Source organism: Salmo salar, chromosome 06 (assembly GCF_965601325.2).
Source record: "Salmo salar chromosome 06, fSalSal1, whole genome shotgun sequence".
Classification (NCBI taxonomy): domain Eukaryota; kingdom Metazoa; phylum Chordata; class Actinopteri; order Salmoniformes; family Salmonidae; genus Salmo; species Salmo salar.
The window spans coordinates 14,786,358-14,811,892 of NC_138296.1; the positions used below are offsets into that span (position 1 = coordinate 14,786,358).

Below are 25,535 nucleotides of genomic sequence, written 5' to 3' on the forward strand. Positions count from 1 at the left end.
TTTACTGTTCTGTGTTTGTCTTTGGCTTCTGTTCCTCCTAGGGCAGGGCTCTCCAAGTCCGGTGATGGGGAACTACTGGGTGAGCAGGCTTTTGTTCTATCCCAGCGCTAACACATTTCCAATAAGGATCTGCATAACTGATCATGGCCTTGAGATATGTTAAGAAAGGGGATTGAGATAGGTAGATAAAGGGGATTGAGATAGGTAGAAGAAATATCTATTATATTTTACTGTGTTCTATTCTAAAGCAGTGGTCCAGTGGATGAGCAGCCTCTGAGGTTATGATGGAGTTTTACAGTGTATTGGATTTTAAAGAGGCAATCGGCTTTAGAATAGAACAAGAGAGTAGAATATAATATACATACTTAATTTTCCGATTTGTGCAAAACAGAAATATCATATATTTAAAAGTCCAAACAATGATAGGCTACATAAGGTGTGGATAGGCTGAAGCTAAAAAGGTCCAACCGAAAACCTGTGGAACTTCCCTTAAACTGCTGCTGACTAGGATCCAATTAGGCAGGCTACCCCTGGCCGCTCCTAATACCCTTCCCAATAACACCTCCTTTCTCCTGAAGTGTAGGTCTACTCTTGTTCACTAGGCTACTTCCCACAAATCTAAAAGCATTGGATTGGTGGAGGCATGTAGGCTAGAGTGAATTTACACCAAATGTATTTTACCAGTGTTTTCCTTCAAATCAGTGAAGGGGAAGTTAACAAGTGCAAACTTTGGGAGGAAGGAGAGATAATTGCGTCTTAAATCTCTACAGATTGGTGTCCCACCCTCAGGGCGGTTGAGCTAATGTGCGGTAATGTGATTAGCATGATGTTGTAAGTAACAAGAACATTTCCCAGGACATAGACATATTTGATATTGGCAGAAAGCTTAGCTGTACTGTCCCATTTACAGTAGCTATTACAGTGAAAGAATACCATGCTATTGTTTGAGAGTGGACAGTTATGAACTTGAAAAGTTATTAATAAACCAATTAGGCACATTTGGGCAGTCTTGATACAACATTTTGAACAGAAATGCAATGGTTCTTTGGATCAGTCTAAACTTTGCACATACACTGATACCATCTAATGGCCAAAATCTAAATTGCGCCTGAGCTGGAATAATACATTATGGCCTTTCTCTTCCATTTCAAAGATGATGGTACAAAAAAAGGTTGTATTTTCATTGTATTATCTTTTACCAGATCTAATATGTTATATTCTCCTACATTCATTCTACATTTCCACAAACTTCAAAGTGTTTCTTTTAAAATGGTATCAAGAATATGCATATTCTTGCTTCAGGTCCTGAGCTTCAGGCAGTTAGATTTGGGTATGTCATTTTAGGCGAATTTTTTTTTTAAAAGGGGGCGGATACTTTTAAACACTGTCGCCATCTAATGTGAAAGTAAGTGGCCGCTAGATGGCAGCATGCACACACTGAGTGGAGAGACTGGTCACGAGGCAGTCCGTGTCAAAAATAAGTGGATGACAGAAACATTTTAGTATCGTGTTTTTTTCATCACATGACGACAAAACTATGTTTATTACTTTTATCATGTCCATTGATTAAAATCATTTAAAATGGCAGCCTTGGTTTTAATATTTACAGAGACTAGGCCTAGGCTACTCCAAATTATACATAGGCCTACATTTGGTGGATGAGAGCTCTAACAATGTTGTTTGGAGAGGGTAGTGTAGGCTATGCTATCCTGTGAAAGAAAAGTCACTTCCGAATGGGCGCAATAATAAAGATAGGCCTGCCTATAGGCTAGACTAGGCTACATCTAAATGTAGGCTATTGTATTTAGAAAGATACATTTTATAACAAGCAGTTTCTGTTGTGTATCGGAGCGCAAGAAGTGGTAGGGATGGACTGATAGAGTGTGTAAGAGAGAGAGAGAGAGAGAGAGAGAGAGAGAGAGAGAGAAAGAAAGAAAGAAAGAGAGGGACTGCGCTTAGAGCTGGAGTGCGCGCGGGATAGCACACCGGCTGGATCGGGGAGTCGCGAGGATGGAGATCCGACCAGACAGGTTTAAGGCAGTTGCAGCCAAGAATCTGGGAAAGATACACAGGTACCTCCTTAACTTCATAACAATTGCTAATGGCTTGCCTTATTTTTATGTAAACCGTTTCTTGAAAATAGCTTTTTCTATAGGCTGCGGTAATTGATCACCATCTGCTACCCATTCCCAATTCTTACCACCCTATAACCTTTATTGGTGATATTCAAAGCCCAAAAGGGCAACTGTTCGTGAAAGTGACTAAAAAGAAGTGCCACTTTCAGACAATATAGCGCACGGTCGATACCTGGATCTCAGTGACGCGCACTGTATGCTAGGCGCACCTGTACTCGTTTGGACAGTATGCGCTCAGGGGCACAGCAAAATAGCAACATCTGGTGTGCACCCATAGATGGGGTGGACATTATCACAATAAAACTACAAAAACTAAAACAAATCGAGAGCGTGTATGTTATGAAATTCGATTCGGATAGGCTGTATAACATTGTGCAATACTCCAATCGAAATGTATTGATGTAAATTGATTGTAGCAGGGTTGGGGTCAATTCGAACTGAATGCAGTCAATTCAGGAATTAAACTGAAATTCCAATTCAATTATTTGAAAAGGGCATACATTTTCAATGATAAACTAGAAAATAGCTATTTATTTCAGAAGTACAATTTTTTAAAATTCACTTCCTAAATTATCTGCTTTAAATTCGAATTGCCCCCAACCCTTGGATTGTAAACTACCTAGATTGTTTCGGTCTTGGCGTTCAGGTGAGATGTGCAACTCTTGGTTTCAGCAGAGAGTGCGTGCGGTATCTGGGACCTGTGTTTCTCGGAGAGGTGTGATTACATAATGTTTTCGTGCGTAATTGACGCGCACTGTCCGATTGAGAAGGTTGTCCAGATGGAAAGGAATAGAGAGAATCAGATTAGCCTCATGTAACATGGATGGTCCCCGGTGCCGATGACAGACCGAAACATCGACAGACAGACAGACAGACAGACAGACAGACAGACAGACAGGACACTCAGAAAGACAGACATACAATACCCATCGCCATCCTAATTGTCGCGTGTTCAATCAAGTAGTTTACATTCAACCTGACGGTTCGATGCAATGGCTCTGAACATGTACATAGTTGGGACGGGATTTTAAACTTCCCCTGCAACTACAGGTGCGGATTATAGGCCTATCTTTCGCTATGCAAATGCAGTGGTCACACGCATCCACTGGTTTAATTAATAATGTTTCCAATAAATTTTTATTTAGTAACTTTGAAATGTATTCATAAAAAAGCCTTAGGGCCTATATGGCGTACAAATAGGCCTACAATAAAATAAAAAGCCCCAGTCATTGTTATGATGACCAGAATTATAGATATGTTTGCACAAAATCATCTTTCAAAATGAACATTTCATCACATTAGACTAAATGTCCATCATTTTATCTTGGAATTAACTCATGTGGATATTTAGGCTGTGATTAAAATATTGGAAATGGAAATATTGTCAAATCAATAGAGGTCTTTCAAATTACTTTTGCCAGGTGTATTAATTGATTGATTGCATTTATTCGATAATTAAATGTAGCGCGGTGCTCCAGCTCCAGCCAGACGAACTACGGTGGGTCGACTAGGCCTACAGGTTATTTCGTCAGACGGATTCTCCGTAGGTCGACTGGACACTGAGGCAGGAGTCACTGCTGAACTAAAGGCTATAAAATAGGTGTCGAACAAAAATCACATTTTAAAGATCCTGCCGCCTCCTGTCGAAACCTTGAATCGAAGCATAACTCCAAACGTTTTGAAGATTTCAGAAATCTCACATTTAATTTAATTTATTATTATTAGCCCATTATTAATATCGTTTACATGTTTTATATATATTTACAGCAGCATGGCCTAAACACATGCAGCGTTACGGAAGGAAAACCCTGTGAGAAAACCCAATTTCATGTTCATTTAAACCAGTAGAAAATCTACATAATAAATTACCATAAACAGTTTAAAATAGAATATTAAAAAGTGATCAATTGATCGTCTGTGTAGGTGACAAAAAATGAGAGATTATAGTCACTGATAGGGCAGCAAACGCGAGCTCTCCCGGGATTTGAGGTAGCAACCAAACATATAAATCCCCATCCTGAAATAGCCCGTTTCTCGGCCCAGCTGTCGGTCCACGCAAATCCCCTAACTCTACCCCTCCCACAGTCCCACTCCAAGCCCAGCCCACTGTCACTTCCTCTCGCCCCCCTTCCCTCACCCCCATCGTCATTCACAGACCAGCCTACTCCATCATCTCATCCGGGGCCCCGGATTAAGAGTGTAAGGGCACGCGAGTCAAATCGCTTTTTTCCCCTGGCTCTAGTGAGGCACGTGCGTGCTGGTGTCCAATGCTAGTTGCTTTGAAATACTGTATGTGATTTGATTGGATTTGATTTATTTATATAGGGCCTTTCTACCCAATGCTTTCTACCAACTGAGGTAGTAGGCTAAAGGAGGTACTGAAAGCGCGTTACATAGTAGGCTAACAGGGGACAATCACCTTCACACTACACTTCTTGCAGGACTGTGAGGGCTCACCCTCAGAGGAACTACTAATATGACTGTAGTGTATCAGACTGAGGGCCCAGAGGAACTAGCTATATGACTGTAGTGTATCAGACTGAGGGCCCAGAGGAACTAGCTATATGACTGTAGTGTATCAGACTGAGGGCCCAGAGGAACTAGCTATATGACTGTAGTGTATCAGACTGAGGGCCCAGAGGAACTAGCTATATGACTGTAGTGTATCAGACTGAGGGCTCAGAGGAACTAGCTATATGACTGTAGTGTATCAGACTGAGGGCTCAGAGGAACTAGCTATATGACTGTAGTGTATCAGACTGAGGGCCCAGAGGAACTAGCTATATGACTGTAGTGTATCAGACTGAGGGCCCAGAGGAACTAGCTATATGACTGTAGTGTATCAGACTGAGGGCCCAGAGGAACTAGCTATATGACTGTAGTGTATCAGATTGAGGGCTCAGAGGAACTAGCTATATGACTGTAGTGTATCAGACTGAGGGCCCAGAGGAACTAGCTATATGACTGTAGTGTATCAGACTGAGGGCCCAGAGGAACTAGCTATATGACTGTAGTGTATCAGACTGAGGGCCCAGAGGAACTAGCTATATGACTGTAGTGTATCAGACTGAGGGCCCAGAGGAACTAGCTATATGACTGTAGTGTATCAGACTGAGGGCTCAGAGGAACTAGCTATATGACTGTAGTGTATCAGACTGAGGGCCCAGAGGAACTAGCTATATGACTGTAGTGTATCAGACTGAGGGCCCAGAGGAACTAGCTATATGACTGTAGTGTATCAGACTGAGGGCCCAGAGGAACTAGCTATATGACTGTAGTGTATCAGACTGAGGGCTCAGAGGAACTAGCTATATGACTGTAGTGTATCAGACTGAGGGCCCAGAGGAACTAGCTATATGACTGTAGTGTATCAGACTGAGGGCCCAGAGGAACTAGCTATATGACTGTAGTGTATCAGATTGAGGGCTCAGAGGAACTAGCTATATGACTGTAGTGTATCAGACTGAGGGCCCAGAGGAACTAGCTATATGACTGTAGTGTATCAGACTGAGGGCCCAGAGGAACTAGCTATATGACTGTAGTGTATCAGACTGAGGGCCCAGAGGAACTAGCTATATGACTGTAGTGTATCAGACTGAGGGCCCAGAGGAACTAGCTATATGACTGTAGTGTATCAGACTGAGGGCTCAGAGGAACTAGCTATATGACTGTAGTGTATCAGACTGAGGGCCCAGAGGAACTAGCTATATGACTGTAGTGTATCAGACTGAGGGCCCAGAGGAACTAGCTATATGACTGTAGTGTATCAGACTGAGGGCGCACCCTCAGAGGAACTAGCTATATGACTGTAGTGTATCCGAATCAAAGGGTTGAACTAATCCATACTTTGTAAATTATTGGTGTATTCACATATATGGTAGGCCTACAGTATCAGTCAAAAGTTTTGGACACAGCTACTTATTCTTGGGTTTTTCTTGTAGAATAATAGTGAAGACATAAAAACGATGAAATAACACATATGGAATCATGTAGTAACCAAAAAAGTGTTAAACAAATTAAAATATATTTTATATTTGTGATTCTTCAAAGTACCACCCTTTGCCTGTATGACATCTTTGCACACTCTTGGCATTCTCTCAACCAGCTTCATGAGGTAGTCACCTGGAATGCATTTTAATTAACAGGTGTGCCTTGTTAAAAGTTCATTTGTGGCATTTCTTTCCTTCTTAATGTGTTTGAGCCAATCAGTTGTGTTTTGAAAAGGTAGGGGTGTTATACAGTTATACAATCCCTATTTGATAAAAGACCAAGTCCATATTATGGCAAGAACAGCTTGAATAAGCAAAGAGAAACGACAGTCCATCATTACCTTAAGACATGAAGGTCAGTCAATACGGAACATTTCAAGAAGTGCAGTCGCAAAAACCATCAAGCGCTATGATGAAACTGTTTCTCATGAGGACTGCCACAGGAATGGAAGACCCATAGTTACCTCTGCTGCAGAGGATAAATTAATTAGACTTAACTGCACATCAGATTGCAGCCCAAATAAATTCTTCACAGAGTTCAAGTAGCAGACACATCTCAACATCAACTGTTCAGAGGAGACTGCGTGAATCAGGCCTTCATGGTCGAATTGGTGCAAGGAAACCACGACTAAAGGACACCAATAATAAGAAGCGACTTGCTTGGTTCAAGAAACACGAGTAATGGATATTAGTCCAGTGGAAATCTGTCCTTTGGTCTGATGAGTCCAAATTTGAGATTTTTGGTTCCAACCGCCATGTCTTTGTGAGACGCAGAGTAGGTGAACGGATGATCTCCACATGTGTGGTTCCCACCATGAAGCATGGAGGAGGAGGTGTGATGGTGTGGGGGTGTTTTGCTGGTGACACTGTTGGTGATTTATTTAGAATTCAAGGCACACTTAACCAGCATGGATACCACAGCGATACGCCATCCCATCTGGTTTTGTCAGTGGTTGCTAGGAGTGGTGGTAGGAGTCAGGCGCAGAGAGCAGAGGTAAGGAACTTTGTGTTTATTTAAATAAAACACAACACGATCGACGCCAACACAACCGGCATGGAAAAAATGCAAAGTGCCCAGAACAGGTGCACAGCCTGCATACAATATAACAGCAGTAAATCACCAGCACATCCAACTACAAAAAACACAACCTGACGCTAAATAATCCCACACAAACCTGGGCGGGCTAACCAGGCTTAAATAACCAAAATCAAAAGACCCAAATGAGGAACAGGTGCAAACAATAAGACATACCAAATGAAAAAGGAAAAAGGGATCAGCTGCGGCTAGTAGGTCGGTGACGACGACCGCCGAGCGCCGCCCGAGCAGGCAGGGGAGCCACCTTCGGTGGGATTCGTGACAGGTTTGCACTTAGTGGAACTATCATTTGTTTTTCAACAGAACAATGACCCAACACACCTCCAGGCTGTGTAAGGCCGATTTGACCAAGAAGGAGAGTGATGGAGTGCTACATCAGATGACCTGACCTCCACAATCACTTGACCTCAACCCAATTGAGATGGTTTGGGATGAGTTGGACTGCAGAGATTTTTATTTTTATTTTATCTTGGCAAGTCAGATAAGAACAAATTCTTATTTACAATGACGGCCTAGGATCAGTGGGTTAACTGCCTTGTTCAGGGGCAGAATGACAGATTTTTACCTTGTCAGCTCAGGGATTCAATCTAGCAACCTTTCGGTTACTGGCCCAACGCTTTAACCACTAGGCTACCTGCCGCCCCAGTGAAGGAAAAGCAGCAAACAAGTGCTCAGCGTATGTGGGAACTCCTTCAAGACTTTTGTAAAAGCATTCCAGGTGAAGCTGGTTGAGAGAATGCCAAGAGTGTGCAAAGCTGTCATCAATTCAAAGGGTGGTTACTTTGAAGAATCTCAAATATAAAATGTATTTTGATATGTTTAACACTTTTCTGGTTATTACATGATTCCATATGTGTTTTTGTTTTGATGTATTCACTATTATTCTACAATGTAGAAAATAGTTAAGAAAAACCCTGAGTAAGTTTGTCCAAACTTTTGACTGGTACTGTATATTCAAACAATGGGAAGTATGTGTATGTGCGTGTGCGTATGTGAGCGTGTACACTGTGTGAGTGGTCTACCTCACAGACAGAACCGTGACCCCTCCCTGTGAATGCTGCCAGTAGTTCATCTATTATTTAGAGTATTTCTCCATCAGAATGCGTCTCTTGTTTCTATATTAAACTAGGTAGGCAAATACTATAGTAGTGTAAGGTACAGAGCAGCCCCAACACCTTCTCCTCTCCTCTCTAAGGTACAGAGCAGCCCCAACACCTTCTCCTCTCCTGTCCTCTCTTCTCTTCTCTACCTTCACCCCTTCCCTGCAGTCATTCCCTTGTCATCCATCAATAAATAATAATATTTAGCAGAGGCTTTTATCCAAAGCAACTTACAGTCATGTGTGTATATATTTTATGTATGGGTGGTCCTGGGAATCAAACCCATAATCCTGGTGTTGCAACCACCATGCTAACTGATCTACAGAGGACCATGCTCTACTAACTGAGCTACAGAGGACCATGCTCTACTAACTGATCTACAAAGGACCATGCTCTACTAACTGATCTACAAAGGACCATGCTCTACTAATTGATCTACAGAGGACCATGCTCTACTAACTGATCTACAAAGGACCATGCTCTACTAACTGATCTACAGAGGACCATGCTCTACTAACTGATCTATAGAGGACCATGCTCTACTAACTGATCTACAGAGGTCCATGCTCTACTAACTGATCTACAGAGGACCATGCTCTACTAACTGATCTACAGAGGACCATGCTCTACTAACTGATCTACAGAGGACCATGCTCTACTAACTGATCTACAGAGGACCATGCTCTACTAACTGATCTACAGAGGACCATGCTCTACTAACTGAGCTACAGAGGACCATGCTCTACTAACTGATCTACAAAGGACCATGCTCTACTAACTGATCTACAGAGGACCATACTCTACCAACTGGTCTACAGAGGACCATGCTCTACCAACTGATCTACAGAGGACCATGCTCTACCAACTGATCTACAGAGGACCATGCTCTACCAACTGGTCTACAGAGGACCATGCTCTACCAACTGATCTACAGAGGACCATGCTCTACCAACTGATCTACAGAGGACCATGCTCTACCAACTGGTCTACAGAGGACCATGCTCTACTAACTGATCTACAGAGGACCATGCTCTACCAACTGGTCTACAGAGGACCATGCTCTACCAACTGATCTACAGAGGACCATGCTCTACTAACTGATCTACAGAGGACCATGCTCTACTAACTGATCTACAGAGGACCATGCTCTACCAACTGGTCTACAGAGGACCATGCTCTACCAACTGATCTACAGAGGACCATGCTCTACTAACTGATCTACAGAGGACCATGCTCTACTAACTGATCTACAGAGGACCATGCTCTACCAACTGGTCTACAGAGGACCATGCTCTACTAACTGATCTACAGAGGACCATGCTCTACCAACTGATCTACAAAGGACCATGCTCTACTAATTGATCTACAGAGGACCATGCTCTACTAACTGATCTACAGAGGACCATGCTCTACTAAATGAGCAAACAGTAGATGTGTCCTATAGCTTTCACGTACAGTATACAATCAATGTGCATTTATTTGGAATCTAGCTTATTGGCTACTGGTCATCACAGCAGAGCTATCTCAACCTATTGGCTATCACAGCGGAGCGTTCTCAACCTATTGGCTATCACAGCGGAGCTCTCTCAACCTATTGGCTATCACAGCGGAGCGTTCTCAACCTATTGACTATCACAGCGGAGCATTCTCAATCTATTGGCTATCACAGCGGAGCGTTCTCAACCTATTGGCTATCACAGCGGAGCGTTATCAACCTATTGACTATCACAGCGGAGCTCTCTCAACCTATTGGCTATCACAGCGGAGCGTTCTCAACCTATTGGCTATCACAGCGGAGCGTTCTCAACCTATTGGCTATCACAGCGGAGCTCTCTCAACCTATTGGCTATCACAGCGGAGCGTTCTCAACCTATTGGCTATCACAGCGGAGCGTTCTCAACCTATTGGCTATCACAGCGGAGCGTTCTCAACCTATTGGCTATCACAGCGGAGCGTTCTCAACCTATTGGCTATCACAGCGGAGCGTTCTCAACCTATTGACTATCACAGCGGAGTGTTCTCAACCTATTGACTATCACAGCGGAGCGTTCTCAACCTATTGGCTATCACAGCGGAGGTCTCTCAAGTTAGGCTGCTGGGGGGGGGGGGGGGGGGCGGGGTCGTACACCCAATTAGTACAGCCTGTAACAGACCCCGACATGCAGGGTGACATTTTGGCAGAGACATAAAGTGGTATCATTGTGAAATTGATGGATTTCATGGTTAAGATACGTAGTGCCAGCGGCACTGTCATTTTAAACCCTCATGTTGATGGAATTCATGTCATTTTAAACCCTCATATTGATGGAATTCATGTCATTTTAAACCCTCATATTGATGGAATTCATGTCATTTTAAACCCTCATATTGATGGAATTCATGTCATTTTAAACCCTCATATTGATGGAATTCATGTCATTTTAAACCCTCTTATTGATGGAATTCATGTCATTTTAAACCCTCTTATTGATGGAATTCAAGTCATTTTAAACCCTCATATTGATGGAATTCATGGTTAAAATACACAGTGAGCCCTCCCCACCTCTCCTGTTATGGATGTCAAACAGGAACAGGTTTAGAAGGAAATGCTACCACAGGTATGGGGAGGGAAATGGCAACTTTCTACACTAGCGATGCTTTATTGCAATGTCAAGACAGTACTTCTATAGTTCTACATTTGATCTGTAAAGCACCTTTCATAAATATAAAAACACTACAAATATTAAAAAACAGTACATACAGTACATACATGGGCGGCAGGTAGCCTAGTGGTTAGAGCGTTGGACTTGTAACCAAAAGGTAACAAGATCGAATCCCCAAGCTGACAAGGTAAAAATCTGTCGTTCTGCCCCTGAACAAGGCAGTTAACTGTTCCTAGGCCGTCATTGAAAATAAGAATTTGTTCTTAACTGACTTGCCTAGTAAAATAAATAAACATAGTAAACAGCAAATAAAAAAACAAAATATATATATTTGTGTAATAACATATAATAAAAAAATAGTTGGGGGCTTTTTAATATGTATTGGTAGTGACTTCCTGGTTTTACAGTATGTCACATGGATGCTGTCTTTCTGTGTTCTGTGAATTGAAATGCAGTCTGCAGTGTGAGTAGTAATAACTCATATCTCTTCAAGAGCAGTCCTGTACAACTGCAGGCTGTAGGTTTGCGTGTGTGTGTGTGTGTGTGTGTGTGTGTGTGTGTGTGTGTGTGTGTGTGTGTGTGTGTGTGTGTGTGTGTGTGCGCGTGCGCGTGGGTGCGTGTTTGTGTTTGTGTGTCTGTTTATGACGGAGATCGTGTGACAGGAGGGGGGAGTATGACTCCCTAGGTAACATAGTCCCATAGAGACACAATCTGTTCACTGGAGAGGAGGGGAGGGTGAGAACGAGAAAGAGAGGGGGAGGGGGGATGAGGGAAGCCATCACTTTTATCTTAATTCAAATGGCAATAGCAGCAATCATTTAGAGCATCAAGAGGGAGATTTGAAGAGGATTTTAATCAATCTCATCAGACGGCGCCCAATGTTCAATATGTCCACCTTCAGCTTTCACTAGGTTTCAAATAAACCACTGGACTTAACCGAAAGAAGGTTTCCACCCACTGACCTGCAACTGCTCTGGCTGAGTTCCGAATGGCATCCTATTCCCTACAGGGCTCTGGTCAAAAGTAGTGCACTATGTAGGGAATAGTGTGTCATTTGGGAGGTATGGATAGTAGACAAGGGCACTGTTCTGAAGCCCCCAACCGTCACTTCAACAACGACATCCAACAAGTCATCTCTTCCATTCAACCAGTTTATTCATTTCATTGAACTTTAAAGCTGGAATCCTTAGGTGCTACATCAATTTTTGGGCTTATTAATGAATGATTTATACACATTGATTCTTGAAGAATCTAACTTTTAAATGCCTCATGAGCTTAGTTTAACTGTTGTGCCCCATCAGAACCCCAAATATAAGCTTGTTTTACTCCAATGTTTGTAAACAAAGAAAATGTAAACAAACTCTGTATAGCTTCATAACATGGTTCAAACTATACTTTTCATATCATGGATGGTCTGTCCTTGAATTTACTGTACACACCTCTTGTTTTGAATTTTAGAGTGGTTACATGTCTCCAGGCCCATCCCTCAGTTTGTTTTACCAAAACACAGGCGGGTTGCCCGCTGGCTGTTGTTTCAATGAAGGATTCCAGCTTTAACTTTGTTTTTCATTAACAAATACCAAAGCTGAACACCTCAACAGTTTGATTATTTATCAATATTAAAATGAATCAGCACATTTTTCCCCATTTCGTTTAGTGAATGGTTTTGGATGGGTGTTGTTGCAGCAGCTCTTTCACAATCTCACACCCACCTAGCACAATGACATAGTATCCTCAGTCCAGACTCCAGTGATTTATGTATGCTGTATGTCACAACATTAGACTGTACAGCAGACACTATGACAACAGTGGATATAATGACAATAGAGACAAGTGGAGGGAGGAGAAAGAATGACACAAAGACAGGATGAGAGGGAGGGACAGCAAGAGGAGGGAGGGACAGCAAGAGTTTGGGAGGGACAGCAAGAGGAGGGAGGGACAGCAAGAGGAGGGAGGGACAGCAAGAGGAGGGAGGGACAGCAAGAGGAGGAGAGACAGCAAGAGGATGGAGGGACAGCAAGAGGATGGAGGGACTGCAAGAGGAGGGAGGGACAGCAAGACAAGGAGAGACAGCAAGAGGAGGAAAGGACAGCAAGAGGATGGAGGGACAGCAAGAAGATGGAGGGACAGCAAGAGGAGGGAGGGACAGCAAGAGGAGGGAGGGACAGCAAGAGGAGGGAGGGACAGCAAGAGGAGGGAGGGACAGCAAGAGGAGGGAGGGACAGCAAGAGGAGGGAGGGACCTCGGAAATATCATTATATATGGACAAGTGATCACTAGGGCGTCTGAGATTACGTAACATTTTACTCTCTCCTCTCTCTCTCCCTCTATTTCTCTCTGTCTGTCTCTCATCCTCTTATGAGGGGATTATCAGGAACGCTCTGTGAATTGGAGAATTTAATATAAAAGGTAACAAAAAAGTTGTCGTCAGCTCATTTGCCAAGCCAGTCTGTTCTATCTGTTATAACACATGGAGGCCCAGCCAGTCTGTTCTATCTGTTATAACACACACAGAGGCCCAGCCAGTCTGTTCTATCTGTTATAACACATGGAGGCCCAGCCAGTCTGTTCTATCTGTTATAACACACACAGAGGCCCAGCCAGTCTGTTCTATCTGTTATAACACATGGAGGCCCAGCCAGTCTGTTCTATCTGTTATAACACACACAGAGGCCCAGCCAGTCTGTTCTATCTGTTATAACACACATGGAGGCCCAGCCAGTCTGTTCTATCTGTTATAACACATGGAGGCCCAGCCAGTCTGTTCTATCTGTTATAACACATGGAGGCCCAGCCAGTCTGTTCTATCTGTTATAACACATGGAGGCCCAGCCAGTCTGTTCTATCTGTTATAACACATGGAGGCCCAGCCAGTCTGTTCTATCTGTTATAACACATGGAGGCCCAGCCAGTCTGTTCTATCTGTTATAACACACATGGAGGCCCAGCCAGTCTATATGTTATAACACACATGGAGGCATAGCCAGTCTATATGTTATAACACACATGGAGGCCCAGCCAGTCTATATGTTATAACACACATGGAGGCCCAGCCAGTCTATATGTTATAACACATATGGAGGCCCAGCCAGTCTATATGTTATAACACACATGGAGGCCCAGCCAGTCTATATGTTATAACACACATGGAGGCCCAGCCAGTCTATATGTTCTAACACACATGGAGACCCAGCCAGTCTATATGTTATAACACACATGGAGGCCCAGCCAGTCTATATGTTATAACACACATGGAGGACCAGCCAGTCTATATGTTATAACACACATGGAGGCCCAGCCAGTCTATATGTTATAACACACATGGAGGCCCAGCCAGTCTATATGTTATAACAGACATGGAGGACCAGTCAGTCTATATGTTATAACATACATGGAGACCCAGCCAGTCTATATGTTATAACATACATGGAGACCCAGCCAGTCTATATGTTATAACACACATGGAGACCCAGCCAGTCTATATGTTATAACACACATGGAGGCCCAGCCAGTCTATATGTTATAACACACATGGAGGCCCAGCCAGTCTATATGTTATAACACACATGGAGGCCCAGCCAGTCTATATGTTATAACACACATGGAGGCCCAGCCAGTCTATATGTTCTAACACACATGGAGGCCCAGCCAGTCTATATGTTATAACACACATGGAGGCCCAGCCAGTCTATATGTTATAACACACATGGAGGCCCAGCCAGTCTATATGTTATAACACACATGGAGGCCCAGCCAGTCTATATGTTATAACATACATGGAGACCCAGCCAGTCTATATGTTATAACACACATGGAGGCCCAGCCAGTCTATATGTTATAACACACATGGAGGACCAGCCAGTCTATATGTTATAACACACATGGAGACCTAGCCAGTCTATATGTTATAACACACATGGAGGCCCAGCCAGTCTATAAGTTATAACACACATGGAGGCCCAGCCAGTCTATATGTTATAACATACATGGAGGCCCAGCCAGGCTGTTCTATCTGGCAGTGAGGTAGTGTGTATGTTAAAACCTTCACAGCACCTTTATAACCTGTTATAGCTTATAGAACTGCTACAGAAACTCCTAAGTCAATGTTGTGGAGGCGATTGTGCTCACAATCAATGTTAGATGGTTGGATGGATGGATTGATGATAGATGGAAAGATGGATATATGCATAGATGGATGGATCAATGTTAGATTACAACCTACTACATTATTTTAAATGAACATCCAGTCCATATCCACAGCTCTACAGAGAGCATCATTGAGACACTGGCCGTGTCCCAATACCCGTAGTTGAATTCTAAATAGTAGGCTGATTGGGTATGCGAAAATATACATTTTATAACATGTGACATTTTGAGAACTGAGTATACTTTAAATGCCAGGATGTCATAGTCTTTTCGGCTTTCCATCTAGTAGGAATTGGAAGCATGCTATTGAGGAAAAGCATAGTCTTTTCAGACCCACGGTGTGTTTGACAACAGCTGATAATCAGATAAGAAGACGGGCTGTATCAAAATGAACGAACGGCGGGAAACAACTCAATTGCATATTACAAATCAAATGGTATTTGTCACATTCGCCGAATTCAACAGTGAAATGCTTACTTACAAGACCTTAACCAACAATGTAGTTTTAAGAAAAATAAGTGTTAAGAAAGTATTTACTAAATAAACTGAAGTGAAAAAGATAAATACAAAAAACTGAAGAAAATAGAAAAATAACAAATAATTGAAGAGCAACAACAAAAGAACAGTAACGAGGCGATATACAGGGGGTACCAATACAGAGTCAATGTGCGGGGTCACAGGTTAGTCGAGGTAATTGAGGTAATATGTACATGTAGGTAGAGGTAAAGTGATTACATGACGCATTCTCAGTATAATATTTGTTGCTTACTGCATACATTGTTACTAAATAGTACGTTCTAAATTGCATGTAGTAAGATTAGGACGCAGTGTGAGGGACTAGCTGGGGGACTAGCTGGGACTGGCTGTACATGTAGATATGGATTCCATAGTGCCACCAGAGGGACTAGCTGGGACTGGCTGTACATGTAGATATGGATTCCATAGTGCCACCAGAGGGACTAGCTGGGACTGGCTGTACATGTAGATATGGATTCCATAGTGCCACCAGAGGGACTAGCTGGGACTGGCTGTACATGTAGATATGGATTCCATAGTGCCACCAGAGGGACTAGCTGGGACTACCTGTACATGTAGATATGGATTCCATAGTGCCACCAGAGGGACTAGCTGGGACTGGCTGTACATGTAGATATGGATTCCATAGTGCCACCAGAGGGACTAGCTGGGACTGGCTGTACATGTAGATATGGATTCCATAGTGCCACCAGAGGGACTAGCTGGGACTGGCTGTACATGTAGATATGGATTCCATAGTGCCACCAGAGGGACTAGCTGGGACTGGCTGTACATGTAGATATGGATTCCATAGTGCCACCAGAGGGACTAGCTGGGACTACCTGTACATGTAGATATGGATTCCATAGTGCCACCAGAGGGACTAGCTGGGACTGGCTGTACATGTAGATATGGATTCCATAGTGCCACCAGAGGGACTAGCTGGGACTGGCTGTACATGTAGATATGGATTCCATAGTGCCACCAGAGGGACTAGCTGGGACTGGCTGTACATGTAGATATGGATTCCATAGTGCCACCAGAGGGACTAGCTGGGACTGGCTGTACATGTAGATATGGATTCCATAGTGCCACCAGAGGGACTAGCTGGGACTACCTGTACATGTAGATATGGATTCCATAGTGCCACCAGAGGGACTAGCTGGGACTGGCTGTACATGTAGATATGGATTCCATAGTGCCACCAGAGGGACTAGCTGGGACTGGCTGTACATGTAGATATGGATTCCATAGTGCCACCAGAGGGACTAGCTGGGACTGGCTGTACATGTAGATATGGATTCCATAGTGCCACCAGAGGGACTAGCTGGGACTACCTGTACATGTAGATATGGATTCCATAGTGCCACCAGAGGGACTAGCTGGGACTGGCTGTACATGTAGATATGGATTCCATAGTGCCACCAGAGGGACTAGCTGGGACTGGCTGTACATGTAGATATGGATTCCATAGTGCCACCAGAGGGACTAGCTGGGACTGGCTGTACATCTAGATATGGATTCCATAGTGCCACCAGAGGGACTAGCTGGGACTGGCTGTACATGTAGATATGGATTCCATAGTGCCACCAGAGGGACTAGCTGGGACTGGCTGTACATGTAGATATGGATTCCATAGTGCCACCAGAGGGACTAGCTGGGACTACCTGTACATGTAGATATGGATTCCATAGTGCCACCAGAGGGACTAGCTGGGACTGACTGTACATGTAGATATGGATTCCATAGTGCCACCAGAGGGACTAGCTGGGACTGGCTGTACATGTAGATATGGATTCCATAGTGCCACCAGAGGGACTAGCTGGGACTGGCTGTACATCTAGATATGGATTCCATAGTGCCACCAGAGGGACTAGCTGGGACTGGCTGTACATGTAGATATGGATTCCATAGTGCCACCAGAGGGATTAGCTGGGACTACCTGTACATGTAGATATGGATTCCATAGTGCCAGCATAGGGACTAGCTGGGACTGGCTGTACATGTAGATATGGATTCCATAGTGCCACCAGAGGGACTAGCTGGGACTACCTGTACATGTAGATATGGATTCCATAGTGCCACCAGAGGGACTAGCTGGGACTGGCTGTACATGTAGATATGGATTCCATAGTGCCACCAGAGGGACTAGCTGGGACTGGCTGTACATGTAGATATGGATTCCATAGTGCCACCAGAGGGACTAGCTGGGACTGGCTGTACATGTAGATATGGATTCCATAGTGCCACCAGAGGGACTAGCTGGGACTACCTGTACATGTAGATATGGATTCCATAGTGCCACCAGAGGGACTAGCTGGGACTGGCTGTACGTGTAGATATGGATTCCATAGTGCCACCAGAGGGACTAGCTGGGACTACCTGTACATGTAGATATGGATTCCATAGTGCCACCAGAGGGACTAGCTGGGACTAGCTGTACATGTAGATATGGATTCCATAGTGCCACCAGAGGGACTAGCTGGGACTGGCTGTACATGTAGATATGGATTCCATAGTGCCACCACAGGGACTAGCTGGGACTGGCTGTACATGTAGATATGGATTCCATAGTGCCACCAGAGGGACTAGCTGGGACTACCTGTACATGTAGATATGGATTCCATAGTGTCACCAGAGGGACTAGCTGGGACTACCTGTACATGTAGATATGGATTCCATAGTGCCACCAGAGGGACTAGCTGGGACTACCTGTACATGTAGATATGGATTCCATAGTGCCACCAGAGGGACTAGCTGGGACTACCTGTACATGTAGATATGGATTCCATAGTGCCACCAGAGGGACTAGCTGGGACTGGCTGTACGTGTAGATATGGATTCCATAGTGCCACCAGAGGGACTAGCTGGGACTGGCTGTACATGTAGATATGGATTCCATAGTGCCACCAGAGGGACTAGCTGGGACTGGCTGTACATGTAGATATGGATTCCATAGTGCCACCAGAGGGACTAGCTGGGACTACCTGTACATGTAGATATGGATTCCATAGTGCCACCAGAGGGACTAGCTGGGACTGGCTGTACATGTAGATATGGATTCCATAGTGCCACCACAGGGACTAGCTGGGACTGGCTGTACATGTAGATATGGATTCCATAGTGCCACCAGAGGGACTAGCTGGGACTGGCTGTACATGTAGATATGGATTCCATAGTGCCACCAGAGGGACTAGCTGGGACTACCTGTACATGTAGATATGGATTCCATAGTGCCACCAGAGGGACTAGCTGGGACTGGCTGTACGTGTAGATATGGATTCCATAGTGCCACCAGAGGGACTAGCTGGGACTACCTGTACATGTAGATATGGATTCCATAGTGCCACCAGAGGGACTAGCTGGGACTGGCTGTACATGTAGATATGGATTCCATAGTGCCACCAGAGGGACTACCTGGGACTGGCTGTACATGTAGATATGGATTCCATAGTGCCACCAGAGGGACTAGCTGGGACTGGCTGTACATGTAGATATGGATTCCATAGTGCCACCAGAGGGACTAGCTGGGACTGGCTGTACATGTAGATATGGATTCCATAGTGCCACCAGAGGGACTAGCTGGGACTGGCTGTACATGTAGATATGGATTCCATAGTGCCACCAGAGGGACTAGCTGGGACTACCTGTACATGTAGATATGGATTCCATAGTGCCACCAGAGGGACTAGCTGGGACTGGCTGTACATGTAGATATGGATTCCATAGTGCCACCAGAGGGACTAGCTGGGACTGGCTGTACATGTAGATATGGATTCCATAGTGCCACCAGAGGGACTAGCTGGGACTGGCTGTACATGTAGATATGGATTCCATAGTGCCACCAGAGGGACTAGCTGGGACTGGCTGTACATGTAGATATGGATTCCATAGTGCCACCAGAGGGACTAGCTGGGACTGGCTGTACATGTAGATATGGATTCCATAGTGCCACCAGAGGGACTAGCTGGGACTGGCTGTATGTGTACAGGAGATATGTGCATGCATGTTTTATCTTATCTGCAAGTCAACAGCAGAATCTGTCAGCTTAAGGCCACATCTGATTCACTTTAGCCTTCTGCTGATAAATGTGAAACAAATGACCATGCTATACTCTCATTGCATTATGGGTAGTGCAGTGCTTCACGCCGCACACACAGTCAAGGCTGAAACGTACCCTTTGAATAAACCAAGGTTGCAATTTGACATTTGACTGGAACAGCAATGGAAAGAGGACCTGAATTATCTGTTGTCCCCTCAATTTAATGATAATCGTATTCCTTGACTGTCATCGGGTTGTATTTGGTTTAAAAAGGGCACCGTTAAAAAAACGGACAGACAAAAAACTAAGAAAAGTGTTCCTATCAGGCACAATGGAACGATGGACCAATGGAATTGTTCCAAAAGTGCAAACTTTGCACACCAGGATAGTTAAATCAACCACAAGTATTTCCAACATTTAAAGTACAGTATTTGTACCTGGTCTGCTCCAGACGGTCGGCATAGTACTGTCTGACCTGTCTCTGAATGGCCCAGGAACCTCTTCCCAGCAAACAGCCAACATTCCTGCAACATTAGGTAACTTTCCAATGGAGGCCCAATTTGGTTTACAACTAACGTTAGCATGACCACATCTCATTACTGTTTGTTTTTGACATTTCTAGAATGGGTTTTTGTCCAGTTAACTGAATGCTCATAGAGAAAACATTATAGCCATCTCATGGGGGAACATCCCTGGGAACCCCAGTTAATAATTCAGGGAACTTTTAGAGAAGTTGACATTTTAAACCTCAGAATGTCCCTACTAACATTTTGGGAATGCAGAGGTATCAGTAAACATCAATTGTTTCCTAGTGTAACAGACGTCACTCTGTTTGCTTAGGGAGTACCGCTTCCTCCTGATTCGGCTCATACTAAGGCGCTAACCCAGAATCTCTGCCTCACAAACACACCTGACCGCCCTCCTGAAGAGTCTTACCCAGCTATTCAATAGCAGGTGGGGATCTTTCAGGCTAAGGAGTGAATTTCACACATCCCCATGTGTTACACTGGATTCCTCCTTCCTGACATCATTAATACAGTGCCTAGGGTCATCTGACTCATGCCTCATGTCTCGTTTCCGACCTCTTCATTATGTGTGTTTGTGTTTCCTACCTCTTAACTGTTGCCAGCTGAGACCAATCAGAACACACTGTATGAACTATATCAGCTGACTGGGAAATGAGGTGGTTGAGCTTCACACGAGGACACAGAAAGATGATGATGGTAATGATGATGATGATGATGATGATGATGATGATGATGATGGTGGTGGTGATGATGATGATGTGATGATGGTGGTGATGATGTTGATGATGATGATGATGGTGATGATGATGATGGTGGTTATGATGGTGATGATGATGATGATGGTGGTGGTGGGGGTGGTGATGATGATGTTGATGGTGAGGATGGTGATGATGATGGTGATGATGAAGATGGTGGTTATGATGGTGATGATGATGATGTGATGATGGTGCTGGATGCTTGTAACATGCCAGAGGGTTACATATCTTGTGGTCTCATACCTGGTCCATGACTAGCTACCAACCGGAAACAGAGAGTTTTGCAGTGTTAAAGAGACATTGATATATCCTCACAGAGGTTATGGCAGCAGAAGAGGGACAGACCTTTTAGTTACAGCGTAATTGACATTGGCCGTGTTCACTAGGCACCAAACAGAAGAAAACGGACTGAAACAGGGAGAGAATTTCTGGGCTTAAGAAAACTCTCATTTTCACAAACTTCCTTTTAAGGATTCAGTTACTCTGAGTCGCATTGATACAGTGATCAGGATGGGGGCTCTGTTCCATTTTGATTTAGTCCATTCAGGAAGATGGATAGTTATTCAGTCCATTCATTGAATGTGTTCATATACTTATTGAACTACGTGTTGAATTTAATAAATTGAAAAGTTAATTCCAGAATATATTAAATTAACATTTCCAGTGAATTTAGCCACTCTGAAAGTGCTTTTGGGTTAAAGAGATGTACAGCTTTGTAAGCAGTAGTCCCAAACTGCACAATACTGTAGAGGACGTCCCACTAGAGTACAGCAGAAGCCCTGGACCAGAGACCACACACGTGAGGGAAAGAGCAGCCCTTTGAGTGAATAGAAGTGTAATTAACGTTAATTAGCGCCGTGGGCTAGTCTCGTTAGCAGGTAGCATATGTGCCGGTGCCAGACTGCAATCTGTCTCGTTGGGTCTCAATACAAAGGCTGATGGTTAATGAAGGCCCTCCTGTAACATCCCCACCACTCAGCTCAGCTGTGATGGGGCTGGTAGCATTCTGGTGTTTAGTCACCATTTCATCTCCTCCGTTTGTATTGGGTGGATGGATACCATGGATACCATTATTCAGCAGATTGTTAGAGGTGCTAAAATCCCAAATGTGCTAAGGGAAATCCAAAGGGACTTAATATTATAAATAAAAAATATATTATCAAATATGCTATTGTTGTGGTGGGCTGGCCACTTCATCCAAATTGCTTACTTTAGACAAAGAAACTGTGTCATCTCAATCAAATCTGCATATTGAAGGAAAGAAGTCTGACTAGTTTATCCTATTTTGATATTTTAAATACTGTGTATTGCACATAAGTAAGTAAGTATGCTAAACAATCCTAGCATACATCAGTGCTTAGTGTACCAGTCATCCTTCTCATGAACTCAATTGAATAATCAGTGGAATTCCCCAAGTGTGACTTTTTGCTAAAACCGAGATGGTTAGTAAAGAATACTGTGTGTCCATCCAAAAAATAAAGATATAAAAGAAAGGGTGGAGTTAGGGAAAGACATATTGGAGCAGATGGGTTGCGTGTGTTAGAGTTAGAGAGAGAGAGTGGAAGAGAGAGTGAGAGAGAGTTAGAGAGAGACAGAGAGTTAGAGAGAGAGTGAGAGTGAGAGAGAGTGAGAGAGTGAGAGAGAGAGTTAGAGAGAGAGTGAGAGTGAGAGAGAGTGAGAGAGTGAGAGAGAGAGGCAGAAAGTTAGAGAGAGAGTTAGATAGAGAGAGTGAGTGAGAGAGAGAGAGAGAGAGAGAGAGAGAGAGAGAGAGATGGTGTTCCACTATAGAGTAAAGACAGCCAGAGAAAAGTAAAGACTAGAGGATGGAGTGGTAGAATAAAGACTAGAGGATGGAGTGGTAGAATAAAGACTAGAGGATGGAGTGGTAGAATAAAGACTAGAGGATGGAGTGGTAGAATAAAGACTAGAGGATGGAGTGGTAGAATAAAGACTAGAGGATGGAGTGGTAGAATAAAGACTAGAGGATGGAGTGGTAGAATAAAGACTAGAGGATGGAGTGGTAGAATAAAGACTAGAGGAGGGAGTGGTAGAATAAAGACTAGAGGATGGAGTGGTAGAATAAAGACTAGAGGATGGAGTGGTAGAATAAAGACTAGAGGAGGGAGTGGTAGAATAAAGACTAGAGGATGGAGTGGTAGAATAAAGACTAGAGGAGGGAGTGGTAGAATAAAGACTAGAGGAGGGAGTGGTAGAATAAAGACTAGAGGATGGAGTGGTAGAATAAAGACTAGAGGGTGGAGTGGTAGAATAAAGACTAGAGGATGGAGTGGTAGAATAAAGACTAGAGGATGGAGTGGTAGAATAAAGACTAGAGGATGGAGTGGTAGAGTAAAGACTAGAGGAGGGAGTGGTAGAATAAAGACTAGAGGATGGAGTGGTAGAATAAAGACTAGAGGATGGAGTGGTAGAATAAAGACTAGAGGATGGAGTGGTAGAATAAAGACTAGAGGATAGAGTGGTAGAATAAAGACTAGAGGATGGAGTGGTAGAATAAAGACTAGAGGATGGAGTGGTAGAATAAAGACTAGAGGATGGAGTGGTAGAATAAAGACTAGAGGATGGAGTGGTAGAATAAAGACTAGAGGATGGAGTGGTAGAATAAAGACTAGAGGAGGGAGTGGTAGAATAAAGACTAGAGGATGGAGTGGTAGAATAAAGACTAGAGGATGGAGTGGTAGAATAAAGACTAGAGGAGGGAGTGGTAGAATAAAGACTAGAGGATGGAGTGGTAGAATAAAGACTAGAGGAGGGAGTGGTAGAATAAAGACTAGAGGAGGGAGTGGTAGAATAAAGACTAGAGGATGGAGTGGTAGAATAAAGACTAGAGGGTGGAGTGGTAGAATAAAGACTAGAGGATGGAGTGGTAGAATAAAGACTAGAGGATGGAGTGGTAGAATAAAGACTAGAGGATGGAGTGGTAGAGTAAAGACTAGAGGAGGGAGTGGTAGAATAAAGACTAGAGGATGGAGTGGTAGAATAAAGACTAGAGGATGGAGTGGTAGAATAAAGACTAGAGGATGGAGTGGTAGAATAAAGACTAGAGGATAGAGTGGTAGAATAAAGACTAGAGGATGGAGTGGTAGAATAAAGACTAGAGGATGGAGTGGTAGAATAAAGACTAGAGGAGGGAGTGGTAGAATAAAGACTAGAGGATGGAGTGGTAGAATAAAGACTAGAGGATGGAGTGGTAGAATAAAGACTAGAGGAGGGAGTGGTAGAATAAAGACTAGAGGATGGAGTGGTAGAATAAAGACTAGAGGATGGAGTGGTAGAATAAAGACTAGAGGATGGAGTGGTAGAGTAAAGACTAGAGGAGGGAGTGGTAGAATAAAGACTAGAGGATGGAGTGGTAGAATAAAGACTAGAGGATGGAGTGGTAGAATAAAGACTAGAGGATGGAGTGGTAGAATAAAGACTAGAGGATAGAGTGGTAGAATAAAGACTAGAGGATGGAGTGGTAGAATAAAGACTAGAGGATGGAGTGGTAGAATAAAGACTAGAGGAGGGAGTGGTAGAATAAAGACTAGAGGATGGAGTGGTAGAATAAAGACTAGAGGATGGAGTGGTAGAATAAAGACTAGAGGAGGGAGTGGTAGAATAAAGACTAGAGGATGGAGTGGTAGAATAAAGACTAGAGGAGGGAGTGGTAGAATAAAGACTAGAGGAGGGAGTGGTAGAATAAAGACTAGAGGATGGAGTGGTAGAGTAAAGACTAGAGGAGGGAGTGGTAGAATAAAGACTAGAGGATGGAGTGGTAGAATAAAGACTAGAGGATGGAGTGGTAGAATAAAGACTAGAGGATAGAGTGGTAGAATAAAGACTAGAGGATGGAGTGGTAGAATAAAGACTAGAGGATGGAGTGGTAGAATAAAGACTAGAGGATGGAGTGGTAGAATAAAGACTAGAGGATGGAGTGGTAGAATAAAGACTAGAGGATAGAGTGGTAGAATAAAGACTAGAGGATGGCCCACTAGCGTAGCAGGGAACGGTAGTATGTGTTGCGGTTGATGCCATCGTTTATTCCTCCATGTTCATTTCCGGAAGTAAATATTTTAGGGTAATCCTAATCTGAATGTTGTGACAGATTAAGAGGGAGTGGGAGGGGAGATTGGGATCACTCGAACAGCGAATGAGAGATGGAAAAAGGGAGAGAGCGAGTGAGGAGGGAGGGAGAATACACCGGAAGAGGTACAGTAGCAGGGTGTAGGATAGAGAGAGAGAGAAAGGTAGAGAAAGAGCGAGAGATAGAGAGAGAGATAGGAGGGATGGAGGGAGGGATGGAGGGAGGGATGGAGGGAGGACATAACATTTAATCCCTTTTACATCCAAATACACTGTTTTTTTATCCCTCTATCTATACATTGTATTAGTCAATATAACAATATACTATATACTATATATATATATATATATATATATATATATATATATATATATATATATATATATATATATATATATATATATATATACTACTTTTCTAAATAAATATTATGTACATTTCAATGTAGAACCAGGTTTTCTCTCTATCTTCTTTGCTGTTCTTGGTTTGCGTCTGACTGATTG

The 25,535-nt window shown here is 43.5% G+C and overlaps 1 protein-coding gene across 1 annotated transcript in view; it reads left to right on the top strand.

Moving 5' to 3' along the window:
- The first annotated feature begins 1,542 nt into the window (after positions 1–1,542).
- Positions 1,543–25,535, top strand: part of LOC106606332 (vesicular glutamate transporter 1) — a 47,420-nt gene continuing 23,427 nt past the window's right edge. The window contains exon 1 of the mRNA XM_045719788.2: positions 1,543–2,072. Within this exon, the coding sequence (XP_045575744.1) occupies positions 2,011–2,072 (62 nt within the window). The 5' untranslated portion in view covers positions 1,543–2,010. The remainder of the gene's footprint in view (positions 2,073–25,535) is intronic.